This window comes from Crinia signifera, chromosome 4, assembly GCF_055691185.1.
Source record: "Crinia signifera chromosome 4, ASM5569118v1, whole genome shotgun sequence".
NCBI lineage: Eukaryota > Metazoa > Chordata > Amphibia > Anura > Myobatrachidae > Crinia > Crinia signifera.
In genome coordinates this window covers 127,620,153-127,634,139 of record NC_139220.1, presented here as the reverse complement: position 1 = coordinate 127,634,139, position 13,987 = coordinate 127,620,153, and the positions used below count along the sequence as shown (strand labels likewise).

The 13,987-nt window shown below is 45.8% G+C and overlaps 1 protein-coding gene across 2 annotated transcripts in view; it reads right to left on the bottom strand.

Moving 5' to 3' along the window:
* The window catches only part of LOC146074397 (plexin-C1-like), an 87,279-nt gene that overhangs the window by 33,943 nt on the left and 39,349 nt on the right, over window positions 1-13,987 (bottom strand). For both annotated transcript variants that reach the window (XM_083182405.1, XM_083182406.1), the window contains exons 11-12: window positions 13,673-13,846; window positions 10,884-10,965 (exon numbers count right to left, since the gene is read on the bottom strand). In XM_083182405.1, the coding sequence (XP_083038531.1) occupies window positions 10,884-10,965; window positions 13,673-13,846 (256 nt within the window). The remainder of the gene's footprint in view (window positions 1-10,883; window positions 10,966-13,672; window positions 13,847-13,987) is intronic.

Below are 13,987 nucleotides of genomic sequence, written 5' to 3'. Positions count from 1 at the left end.
ATGGGGGGAAAGATGGGGGGCTTCCATTTAGCATTAACAATTCTGATTTATTGACATTTATTTTATATCCAGAGAAACTGCCAAACTGATCTATAATTTCAAATGCGGTGGGTATTGAGTGCTCGGGATGGAAGATGAACAGTAACATATCATCTGCAAACAGGGATACCCACATGTCTACCCCTCGTATAGAAACCCCCTGATATAACGGCGAGGTTCTCAGGGCTACTGCCAAGGGTTCCAAGGCCAGGGCAAAGAGGAGGGGGGACATGGGGCATCCCTGTCTGGTGCCTCTCAGGATGGGGAAGGGCTCAGAGATGTCTCCATTGCATAGTAGTCTGGATGAGGATCCAGAGTATATAACGCTGAGCCAGTTTACAAAGACTGGGGGAAATCCGAAACGGCGCAAAGTGTGGAATAAGTGGTCCCAATGCACCATGTCGAACGCCTTCTCTGCGTCTAGGGCGAGTATGGCTTTAGACGTGTTCGACACGGCGCATCGGGAGTCACACACCACCGAGAGTACTCGGCGAATATTTGTGACTGGTTGTCTTCCTGACACAAATCCGGTTTGATCTTCATGTACTAGCAACGGGACAAGGGGTTTTAGCCTTTCTGCTAAAATCTTGGTCAGCATCTTGTAATCAAGATTTAATAATGATATTGGCCTATATGAGGCAGGATCTGAGAGATCCCTGCCCGGTTTAGGTAGTACTCGTATATTTGCCGAATTAAAGCTTAGTGGAATTTTAGGGGATTTAAGTAAGGTATTGAATACCAACACTAGGCTAGGCGCGATCCTATGGGACAATAGATGGTAGTATGCCGCTGTAAATCCGTCAGGGCCAGGGGCCTTGTTAGGTTTCAGTGCCGCTATGGCATCTACTACCTCTTGGAGTGTGATTTCACGAGTTAGTGCTGAACCTAACTGTTGTGGGAGTTGAGGAAGAGGTAGGTTGTCCCAGAAGATCGCTTCCCTGTCTGCGTCAGAGTTAGGTTTTGAATATAGGTCACTGTAAAATTTATGTAGGACTTGGGCTATTTCTTTGTCGGATGTAGTTAAGGTGTTATCGTGATGTTTTAAGGGGTGGATAGTGGCAGGGGTACGTTGGCCCTGCAGAAGATTGGAGAGGAGTTTTCCAGACTTGTTACCAAATCTGTGGAATTTAAAGTCCATGCCTCCATTTTGGCTATAATTTTTTCATACAGATGGGTCAGGTCCCATCTTTGCAGGGGATGGCGCTGGCGTCGCCAGCCGCCATCCCCCGCCAGCGCCATGGCGATGGTGAGAAGGGGACGCACGCGCACGAGAGGGCGCGCGCGTCCCCTTCCGACGGCGCTTCCATCAGTTCCCCGGGTCCCCGCCGGCTTGCCGGCGGTAACCCGGGGTCCCCGCCGCCTGCCCGCCCCCCCCTAACCCCCCCTAACCCTGTCCGTCTCCCTGAGGCGGAGACGGACAGGGTTTCCGTCGCGCTAGCGACGGAGACTGAGACGCGCGTGCGCGTGAGACGCACGTGCGTCTCAGTCTCCTCGCTGGCGAGGCTGCTGGCGGGTCGCCAGCGCGTACGTTCTGGCGACCCGCCAGCAAGGATGTACATAGTAACATACTGTAGTTTGTCTTAGCTAAGTTGTATTGAGTACGAGATAGAGGATTGGGGTCAGTTTTAAAAGACTGAAACGTATTGGTGAGCTGCTGTTGTGCTGCAATATATTCTCGGGTCGTTTCTCGTTTCTGGAATGCAGAGAAAGAAATAATTTCTCCACGTATGGTTGGTTTGGAGGCCTCCCAGTATAGTACCGGGTTGGTATCTAAAATGTTTTTGTTATGTAGGTGGTACGCATCCCAAGCAGAGCGCACCGCCTCCTTCATTTTGGGAGATGATGTCAGGGAGGAGGGGCACCTCCAGCATCGTATCGAGGGCCTCTCTTTAGTTAGCTTTAATTTAACCCAAACCACGGCGTGGTCTGAGTGAGTGATAGGTTCAATAGAAGAGTCTTCCATTTTTGGGAGTAAGGAGGATGAAGCAAGGATATAGTCTATTCTTGATAGTTGCCCTGTAGCTGCCGGGAGACATGTAAACTCCTTCTCTATGGGGTGGAGTGTTCTCCAGATATCCAATAGTTGGAGTTGGGCTGCTAAGGCAGATATTCCAAATTTGGGGAGTTTGGGGGGGCGTGTGGGGGTAATTTGTCTATCCAGGATGACCGATGTAATTAGATTAAAGTCACCCCCCAGGATAATCGGGGAGTGTGTGTGGGGTGTAAGTAGAGATACTATTTTCAGAAAGAATGGTTTGCTATATGTATTAGGAGCATAAACTGACATAACAACAAATGACTGAGTTTCATAAGACATATGGCATAAGACAAAGCGACCTTCAGGGTCTGCAGTAACATTATTTACATGAATAGGTAGGTTAGATCTGACTAATATGGCTAAACCTCTAGCTTTCGAGGTGTATGGCGCGGCCGCAACCATTCTCCATCCCAAAGCGTTTAGTTTTAGTGTTTCACTGACTGTCAGGTGTGTCTCCTGCAACATGACCACATCTAGTCGGAGTTTGTTTAAATAGATCAGGATGCTTTTGCGTTTGCCCGGAGAGTTTATGCCACCGATATTCCAACTCCCAATTTTAAGTGACATCTAATATCTCAGGATGTGAAAACGCAAGAGCATGATACAGCAGTTGTGATTTAGTGGCGGAATACACTGCAGCAGAGTATAGTATTGACGTGTTTGTCAAACCCATAGGAGGGGGGAAGGGGTTAGGAAAGTCAGAGGGAGAGAAGGGGGGAGGGAAACACATAAAGACAATTACAAACAAGAAAAATTGTTTAAATTGACTTCCGTGGGAAATCATCTGCATTCTAGGATATAAATATCCCAGACATTCGCTTGGAGAGGGTTGGCTCCTAGCACCAACCGTCCAAAGTTTTTGATATTTTAAAACAAACAACAATTTCGCAATCAAACTTTCTATAGTAACTATCACATAGTAACTATCACATCCCGCTGCAAATGATGCAAGATATGTGTTTGTAAACCAGTGTAAACGTGCAACAGAGAATTGTCAAAGAACTTGTGCACCATTATGCACATTGGTGGTTCTCGCTGGTGACCTAGCCAGATTGGCTGCCAACTACGCGTGTCCGCAGTCAGGGAAAAATCTGCTTTGTGGTTGCCATAGTGATCAGCAGCTGGAACCAAAAGGCTATGTGGATCATTTGGCCCTCAACTGGTACTGGTAACACATAAGTCGACAAAGATAAAAAGAAAAATGCAAAAATAGAAAAGATGCCTGTGGGCACAGTCACCCTTAGGGCCAGTGCATACATATATTCCAAGTTAGCCGATGGTGTGCATCTTACAAGGAAGTAAGAGGCTGAGAGGGGCTGCCGGGTCAGTCACAGCCCGACATGTGGTGAGGAGATCTCGGGTTGCCCGCCTGCTCCTGTAAATATGCCTTAGCATCATCTGGGTTGAGGAAATCTTTAAAGGAGGAGCCCTCAAAGATTCGCAGTCGGGCCGGGTATAACAGCGCAAATTTTCTGCCATCCTGTATTAGCGACGAGCATATCGGGGAGAAATCTTTGCGTGCCTTGGATAGTTCCGCGGAATAGTCCTGAAATAGCAGGATTTTATGGGACTCCCAGGTAATATTCCTCATTTTGCGTGATGCAACCCATAACAGTTCCTTGTGAAGGTAATTCAAGGATTTGAAAATGATGGGACGGGGTCTGGCGCCCTCTTGTGGTTTCTGTGGGCCAAGTCTGTGCACGCGCTCTATCACAAGATCATTGCATCTATCTTGGCATTGTAATAGTGTGGGTAGCTTGATTCTCACAAAATCATATAATTCTTGTTCATGGGGACAGAAACGGGATGTCACTGTGTGGTGCACCCAAAGAATACGTATTAAAATGGTCCTGGTCCTGACGAAGCTAGTGGCGAAGCGTACGCCGACCGTACCTTCGTGGCTACCCCCCACTCCCTTTACCCATTGAATGCATTTCTGATCTGTCTAGCTTAATTATATAATTTTTTTTTTTTTTTTATAAAAAAAAAAAAAAAATGTATATATTTTTTAAGGTCCGTGTGTCTTAATAGCTCCGCTAACACCAGAGTCAGCGAGGGAAGCGCAGTGTGTGACGCGTAGCACTGCGACCCCCTGACTTCTGAGGCATTAACCGGCAGCAAGGCACAATCGTGATCGAGCATTGTGCTCCTATGCCGCATATATGATTGCGCTCTAGCCACTACTATCTGTACTCTGTGTCACATACACAGTTAACTATACGGAGACTTATTCCCAAATATACCATACCTAATAAAGCTTATTTAAAAGACAGTTTCTCAGAACACTAATTGAAAGTGAATACATTACTATTAAGGGAACGGGGGTCCCACGTCACATGGATAAAGATATCCATTTTTACTACATGTTATGTGTTTACTGTCTTGTGTCTGTTATATTTTCGCTACATTTTATCTATCTAATTAAATAAAGGTTACATTTTTATACGTATTCTTTGGGTGCACCACACAGTGACATCCCGTTTCTGTCCCCATGAACTTCTGCTCTAATCAGCTGTCCAGTGGTAGCACACCCTCCAGACTTTATTGAGTTGTACTCCCAATACATACATGAGGGGCCGATACTTATGACGAAAACTTACCTCCTGTGCGATTGACATACCCATTTCCCCCATCTCCCCTTCTATTGTCATATAATTCTTGCCCTTTTATGGACTCTGGTAACCCCACTAGCCGCAGATTATTTCTCCTGGATCTGTTCTCCAGATCCTGGATCTTATTCTGTAGCTGATTGATGGTTTTAGTGTGATCAGTAGTGACTTTGGATATTTCATTAACCTGAGCAAAGGTTTCCCCCACCCTATGTTCCGTGGTGAGGACCCTGTTATGGAGCTGGGGTAATTGCAGGTTTATATTCTTGGTCTGCTCCTTAAGGAGAGGGCCAATTGCCAGTCTCATAGCTGCTGCCAAGTTCCCATATGTAATAGGGGTGGCCTCATCGGGTCGGTCTGTGTCAGCTAGCAGCAGAGGGGTAGCGAGGGATAGGGGTTCAGGTACCTGCGAGTCATCTGCATTCTGATCGTCCTCCGAGTGATATTGGCTGTGTGACGGAGATGCAGGGAGAGACACGCTGGCGGAGGGTCCGGGCGCCATTTTGGATTCTCTGTGTCCCTTCGTTTTCTCCCTCTGTGAGCGGTTTCTTGATCCCGGCATCGCCGAGAGGTATTTGTCCATACGGCGGGGGTTGTCAGCAGTACAGCGGGTCTCAGTGAGCCATGTCTGGGGAGGCTTTAAGCCTTGTAAAATGTGCTTTGGACGGCCGTCTATCGGAGCTGCGTCTCTCAGCAGCCTTCCATGCAGCCGCCGGAACCGGAAGTCATCGCTGTTGGGTTTTTGGCGATTTATATCGCAAAAACGGCCTTTTTTTATTTTTCTCGAAATCGACTACTTAATGGGTGGCGATTTGCGGCATAAATCGCACTTTTTGCAGCTAATTCGCACTTTCTGAAGTGCCGATTTACAACATCGCATCCAGATGTTTTCCCATTGAAAAAGATACAAATCGCTAATTTAATGTCTGCCGCATTTGGAAATCGACAGCAAAATGCGATTTTTGCCCCCAAAAAAAACAGACCAAGTCCAGGGTGGCGATTTGCAAAAAATCGCCACCGTTTGAGCGTAGAAACGGTTAAATATCTCACAGGTGACCCACATAGCACTTACTAACTCCCCTACATATACTCCCACATGATTATGAACACCTGTGAGGCTGTTTGAGATGGACATTTTGCAGAGTGGACTGGAGGTGCTAGTGTGTGAGCTGGGGCGTTTGGAGGAGCTACGCAGGAGGGATGCTGCTGCTGCCCACCAGGTCCAGGTACCCCGACCACTCCGTGCTTCTTGTCGGTACTGTGCTAGGGTGTACCTGGACTCCCTCTCTGATCAACAGGTGGTGGACATGTTTAGGTTGAACCGACAGAACCTGTTGAACTTATATGAGCAGGTGAGAGATGATTTGGACCCTTGTGGGGGGGCCGACTATGCAGTGTTTGTGCTGAAGAAATTAATGTGCGCCCTCCACTTGTTTGCCACAGGCTCCACAGGTCTGTGAGCTCATGGGCCTTGGGGGTGTCACAAGCCACTTTCTCTAAACATTTTTCTCAAGTGTTAAATGCATTAAAGAAGCTGTGGCGCACATATATCACATTCCCACGTTGTGAGTCCGAGTGGCAGGACCTGAAGGCGGCATTCTATCGGCTCTCAGCATTTCCAAATGTGCTGGGAGCCATAGACTGCACCCACATTGGGATTCGGGCCCCGCACGTGAGGGAGCATGTCTATGTGAATCGCAGGGGCAGACATTCCCTCAATGTGGAGGTGGTCTGTGATGCAAACCTCAGAATTCTCAGTGTGGTTGCAGGCTACCCCGGGAACTGCCATGATGCCTATATCCTGCGCCACTCAGCTCTCTGGGACCGTTTCCACAACAACACCATGCCAGAGGGCTGGCTACTTGGTAAGTCACTTACCACTGTTTACATGCTGTTTGCTTACCTATGTCTTTACCTTTAACATCCATGTGTGGAACCTTCTAATCAAGAGTCATTTCTGTTGTAATTGTTTATACCAGGCCAAACAATGTAGTATAGGCTGCTACTATTATGTACCAATTACCCACATGATATGTGACCACACAAATCCCTTTACATGTTAGGTGACTCAGGATATGGGTGTCATTCGTGAATCATGACACCTCTGCGGATGGATGGAGGTGACATCGATCATTAATCTCAGGTGCTTGAAATGTTGCAAAACAAGTGGCGCCTACACACAGTATGCAATTCCCAATGCTTATCCCCTTCAAATGTGACTATTTCCTTAAAATCCCATTACAAATAAGCACACACAACCCAAAGTCTGTGTCTGCTAAAATGTGACTAGTTGACAATACATAATAGAACAGTGTGGGTAATCATTTGTAAAGAATGACAACAAGTTTGCTGGATGCAAATAATTTTTACTTGCAGAAAAATTTAGCCATAGGCCATAGCATATGAAACATTTGCAGGAACAATCACTGCAAGAGTGAATGAAAAAAAGAATGAACATGATACACATGTAAATGCAAAGAAGATTATTCATGTTTAAATACAGGCCGGGTATTAGCACCCTTACCAGTAGTGGCACCACCACCCCTAGTACGGACACTACGCCGTGGGGGAGTAGTGTGGGACCCACTCATGGGTGTGGAGGATACACTACTGCTTTGGGTAGATGTGGTTTGGTGCTGACCTAACAAAGTAGTTGCACTGAGGCTGATTTGCGTTTGTAGGGACATCAATGCAGTTGTTTGCCCATTAATTACTTGGGTCTGTTCAACCATATTGGCATTTAGACCTCTAAAATTAGTAGTTTGACCCTGAATGGCTTGGCCAATTTCTGCTAAGCGTGTGTCTAATGTAGAGACAAGACGAATTTGTGTCCCTACATTAGCCCGCACACTTTGAGAAATTCGTCTCATTTGCAGAGCTATGTTCCGCACATACCCCTTCACCATTTCTAGTTGGGTGGTCTGCACCTCCATAAAAGCGAGTTGTTTCCCCTTAAAAAGATGGATGGATTGCGCCAACTCCTCCGCACTAGTGGGGGTGTTGGTGGCTGCAATGATTGTGGGCTGCTGCCTATGTGACTGCGTATAGGGGGCCTCATTGACTGGGTGTGCTTGGTTTTGTGCAGGCTCCAATGATGTCACCGTCTCCAGGATGATTTCACTCATGTCGTCCATATTTTGCATGGGATCCGTTGGTTCAGGCATCGGTTGTGAAGGACCTACACATGAGAAAAGAGTGATAAGTATGCTATGCAGATTGGTGTATGGTGGGTCATGTTACCTTAGTTGGAATGGTTAGGTGTTGCTCATGCATTATGCATTGGCACAGGCTACTGTGGTGGGGACAGCCATTTGTGAATTGTGCAATGTGTGTGTGTAACACTATGATATCTCACCTGCAGACTGGACAGTGTGACCAATCGGATGTGGCTGATGTTGGTCAACAGCAGGCTGGGACTCCAGAGCTGGAGCTGTTTGAAAGAAGAAGACATTTTCCATTATTATCATTTGCACCTAACTGGCACTTTTCGAAATATGCAGATAAAAACTTTACCTAAAGCAAACTTTTTGACCCTGATATGATTACATAAGGAATTTGAAGACTTTGAACTGAAGTGGTTATTTGAGAATTATGACTGTGTTCGATATTTTGAATGCACTTGCAAATAACAGGAAAGACCAGCAGATTAGACCTGTAAAAGTGACTGTAAAGTGCTTTTCCAACTACCCAGAGGATTGATATGGATTAACAATCAAGTACACTGCAGGCCTACAGTGTTTAGGACAGCACACATTAATTGGATCTGTGGAACTACATAACCCAGCAAAATGCAGAGTCCATTATTTAGCAATGCAAGGTAGCAAAATGTGATTTTGCTGGGATATGTAGTTCCACACACAGCAATCTTTTGGACACATAAAGCATAGCACCATAAGAGCATGCGCACATGACATAGCAAAATGGGTAGTTGACATGTGTGGACACTTACCAGTTGGCAGTGGAGTGGGGGGCCTGTCTGTGTCGGCAATGTGGATGCCGGGAAGCACCTCCGGTGGGATGATTCGGCGTAGCAGCCTCTCATAGGCCTTAAAGCGGACCTCCTGCATAGGGCCACCTCCTGTGCGACAGGCCTCTTTCTTCTCCAGGGCAAGCTTGGCTTTGAGGAGGCGCTTGATGTCATTGTATCGCTTTTTGACGTTGCGCACACTCCTCTTGTGTGTGCTAACTGCATTTACCGCGGAGGTGATACTGTCCCACACCCCCTTCTTCCTTGCCACACTTGTGCGATGATGGTGAGGACCAAGTAGGCGGTCATACAGGGGCAGGAGTGCACGCACCAGGGCCATATTCTCCTCATATGAGAACCTGACTTTCCTCCCACTAGCTGTACGAGCTGCATCATCCTCCTCCACATTTTCAGCCTCACCCTCTTCCTCCTCCTCCTCCTGTCCTGGTTCTTCCCCCAGCACATCCAAGTCAGCTTCCTCTGCCTCCTGCTCAGGCCAGTCCACCTCAGAGAAATCCCCCTCTTGCAGCTCCTCCTCTGTGTGCCTGGCACTCTGTTCCTCCTGTGAAGACACCTGGCTTGTGCCTGCTTCCTCCTCATCCTCCATAGCCACCTGCTCAGCTTCCACCATGTGGCCTCTCCCTGGCGCAGCTCTTGCTGGGAGCATGCTGGCTCTCCCTGTCCTGCCTCTGGCAGTGCTGGCTCTCACTCCCCTACCTCTCCCAGTGGTTGGGGTGTTTGGGCCCAAGCTGGCTGTCCCTCTGCCTCCTCTGCACCTAACAAAACCTCCTCCTCTCCTCTCCATCTCAAACACCTTACTCCCTTTCAAAGGGTAAAATGGCGTCTGCGCCCCTTTATATAGGGGGTGTGATGCGTATTGCAAGGGACTAAGGTGGGCCAATAGGTTAGCATGTTGTATGGGCTGTTCAGGTGTATTGGTGTAAATCGCATTCCGGTTGGCCGCAAATACGCACATGACCTAACCCGGAAATCGCACTTTTATGTCGTATTACTTCGACTCAATTCGCACCTTATCGCCGTCTATCGCCATGTATCGCACTTTTCTGGCGGCTTTGCACCAGCCATTCAATACGCGATTTCTGGAAAAAAAGCGATATAAAAAAATGGCGATACACCGCGATTTGAGTTTAAATCGCATTTTCACAAAAACTGTCAACACAATAAATCTCGCCCACAGAGTCTAACCTAGGACCATTGCAAAGAGAGTAAATTTAGCTGTGCCCCAAAACATAGGTCGCAGCCCTCTGTCTGGTTTCCAAGGTATGGAGCAGGTATGCACTGGAGTAGACACTGGAGTCTGTAGAATGGTGAGCAGACATTGGAGCGGTGTAGTAAGTCAGTTGAAAGGATCACGGGAACCAGGAATGTAGTTTAATGGAGACATTTGTACCAGTCACACGCATAATTCTGAACATGTAACCATTATGTCAGTGTGGAGATGAATGTCAACATGACAACTGTTGATTTTGAAATCCTGTCCATATTCAGTGTCGACATTCGTACCATGTAGACATTCTCATGTTGATAAGGTAAATCTAGACACTACGACTGACAATCTTATTTACCATTCCTCTTGGATAAAGTTATTATCTATACTAACATTACTATACTAATATTATAAGAATGTTGTGTTTGCCATCTTGTTCCATGTTCGACAGAACAAGGTGGTGAATAGTAATTAGCGCTCTGTGTATAGCCAACAAATACAAGAAAAAATGTTTTTTTTTTATATCACCATTTTTTGATACATGCTTTGTAAAATCGGTCAAGGTAACCTGTAACGATATACACCCCTCCACACGGATAGTGTGACAAAGGTGACAAACATCTTGTTCCATGTTGACAAAAACCTCATAAAACAATTTTCATGAAAAACTGCATTATTTTGAAGTGAAAACTCCTAGAAATTAGTTGCACTTTGTTTCATCTCAATGCACACGACTGGTAAAGGGGGTGGGGGGCTCACTTAAATTGGACAGGCTACAGTGCATAGCATTGACACTGGTGTGAGTGGTGGGTGTAGGCACTGCTGTCATCAATCAGTATACTGCTGTGGGTCATGTGGGCCATTCCTGTGACAGGCCTCTATGCAAAGAAATAGAACTATAACACCTCAAATATAAAACATGTTGGCAGAAGCAATCAATGTCATAGTGGGTGAAGCCATGGGCTACAGCTAGGTACTTATAAAAATAAATGTCATACTTACATTGTGTAATGTGTTTACTAAAATTATTAAATTATCTATAAAATCCAGGTTTGTACCAGATATTGAGATATTTCGACCACCACTAAATATAAGAAAAAAATACAACAGTAAAATAAGGCAATGTCAATCGTAAGCGCTCAATACTTCACTTCAGTTTTACAATAAACATCATTTACAGGCCGGCGGATGATAATTAATTTGCAGTGGTAATGCTATTCCATCAATTACAACAACTATAGAAAACCAGTTATCAGCACAATTTACTAATCAAATGTCCCCGGGCAGTGGAATGATAATGATGATATTGGGTGCCAGGGTATCTGTAATGGTCGACGGTGACTAGGTCGACACCTAAATATGGTCGGCTTACAATAGGTCGTCATTGAGAGAAGGTCAACACAAGCTCACCCCTTTGAGTTCCAACATCTCTGCGAGAGATGCGCAAAATATCCGCTAAAAATGGCAGTGTCGCTCACATTTGTTATATAAATGAAAATAAAAAATGTTGTGTAAAAATAGATATGTCCTATATAAGGTAAACATTACAGGCATAGGCGTGCGCACGGGGCACCCCCGCACAATTGCAGCACCTCCTTGACCGGCAGCAGCAGTGATGATGCGGCTGGCTGCTAAGATGACCAACGCATCGCGGCCGCATATTTTAGTCCCCACTGAAGAGCATAGAGCCTGTTGTGGTTGTGCAGCAGCCGCCCTGACCCCCTTCTCCCCCTTCCCCCCGCCCCCTTCCTTCTATCACAGTCGGTGTCCCCGCCGGGCATAGAGCTGCCTGCCTACAGAGTGCAGCTTTATCGTGAATGCGTCAAACAGACTCATTATACACCTCCGCACTGCTGGCATTATACACTATGGCCGTGACAGCACAGCTGAGCACACTCTGCTGGCGCCACGTTCCGGGCAGTCAGGAGGAGGAGGCGGAGCTACCCTCTCATCTTTCCCCAGCTCCTCTCCTCTGCTTCCTGTATGGCTGCTGGGGAGTCGGGATTTGTTGGGTGATTCTGCAGTGGAAGCTGTGCTGCCGGGGATGATGATTGTGGCCAGGTGGATGCAGTAACAGCTGAACTCTTTCCCTGCCTACAAAAAGAGCCAGCCCATCTCATCCTGCCTAAGATGTAAGTAAACCTATCAATGTCACAGCCTGTTGCCATCTCACAGCTTTCATCCAATGCCCCCCAGTCACCCAATATCTCACCATCACCCAATACAGTATGTCTATTTCACCCACTATCTGTGTCACCCACTATCTCTGTGTCACCCACTATACAGTATGTCACCCACTATCTCTGTGTCATCCACTATATTTCACCCACTATCTAGCTCTGTGTCACCCACTACATAGTGTATCACCCACTACCTTTGTGTCACCCATTATATGTCACCCACTATCTCTGTGTCACCCTCTATCTCCATGTCACCCACTATTTTCCTGTCTCTCGCTATCTGTCACGCACTATATTGTCGCTCACTATATCCCTTTCACCCACTATCTCCTTGTGATTCACAATCAACGCCCAAAAGACGTTGATTGACACGCCCAGTAGGCGGTGATGGACATGCCCAGTAAGCGGTGATGGATGCGCCCAGTAGGTGGTGATGGACATGCCCCTCCAATGGTGCACCCCCTAAGAAAATGGGCTGCGCACGCCTATGATTACAGGTCATTATGATGAAATAAAATGTGTGCTTGCCAATTTTCACACCTGTTTGGACAAATTCACTTGGACCTTTACAATGTTTAAGGTCGACATGGGCATGGTGGACATTCAAAAAGTCAACACAAGTTTTTCCCTTTTTTGTTTAGACCGACTTGGTTCATACTTTACAATCCAAGTAGGTATAGAGTGAGAATATAATAATGTGCTGAGCGCAAGGAGGCACCTTTCCCGAAGCGTAGCGAACCATGTGAGGGGACACGGTAATCTTATATGTTGCACATGTTGTCATAAAAAAGTGAAAGACTTGTGTTGACCTTTCAACCTTAAGCTTGTGTCGACCTTCTGTCAATGTTGACCTATGGTATTTCGACCATTTTCAGGTGTTGACCTAGTCACTTTTGACCATTACTGGTCGACCAAGTGACTGTTGACCTAGTAATTGACCTTATACTGTAACCGGTTGCCAGAGGTAGTGCTGAACTTACCGCTTTCTAGTCAGAAAATATATATGTAGACTTGGACTTCCAGTTACAGATTTAGGGCAGGGTGTAATGAAGTGCGAGTTTGTCAGCTGTGAGGGATGTCAGCCAAACTTGGGTGTTTAAAGGGGGAAATCACTTACAAGGCAAAACCATGTTAAAAAAATTGGCAGAGTTTGATCCGTTACAATTTGGAAAAAGTAGACAAATTCTGCCAGTTATGGTCTCCAAATCGACCGTTGTAATATTCTGCGTTTGGATCTTAACAAACCAAGATGCCAGCAATGTGCATCAGATTTAACTCCACACATTGCTGGCGGCTTTGGAATTCTCTCAATTTCTCAGACCAGATAGTTGAACCTTGCTGGCCACAAGGACCTCTATTTTTTTAACATTTGTTTACCTTTGTGTGTGTGCCAACATGTGACCTCATGGCTTCTTACATCTAATTTTATTTCCAGAAAATGTAAGAAATCATTTTCATGATAGGTTATTGTATTTGGATACACAAGCTCATGGAAGAAAATTTTTCATCAATTCAAGTAGTTTCCCCCTTTAGTAGGAAAATAGATTCTGCAGGAATACAGCAATAGTCAACTATATAATAAAACATCCAAATGTAATTGGAATCACTTACCTGAGCCACACAGAATTTGGAAAATTTACAGAACATGTTGGCAATGACTCATATAAAATATTCCCATTGTAGCAATTCTGGTTAAAACCTGCACATAATCTTTTAATTTCTTTGCGGCTTTGTGGTAGGGCTACATAGGCATGTGTGTTATTTATTTGAGGGATAACTTTGAGTCTGAAAGAAAATGGGGATCATAAATATAACTGCAAACTAGAAAGAGGCCATACATTTAAAATGTTTCACTTCTTAATAAAACAAAGCATATTATACAGTGGGAAAGTTAATTGTTCCTGTTCCAAATCTTTATCCAATACA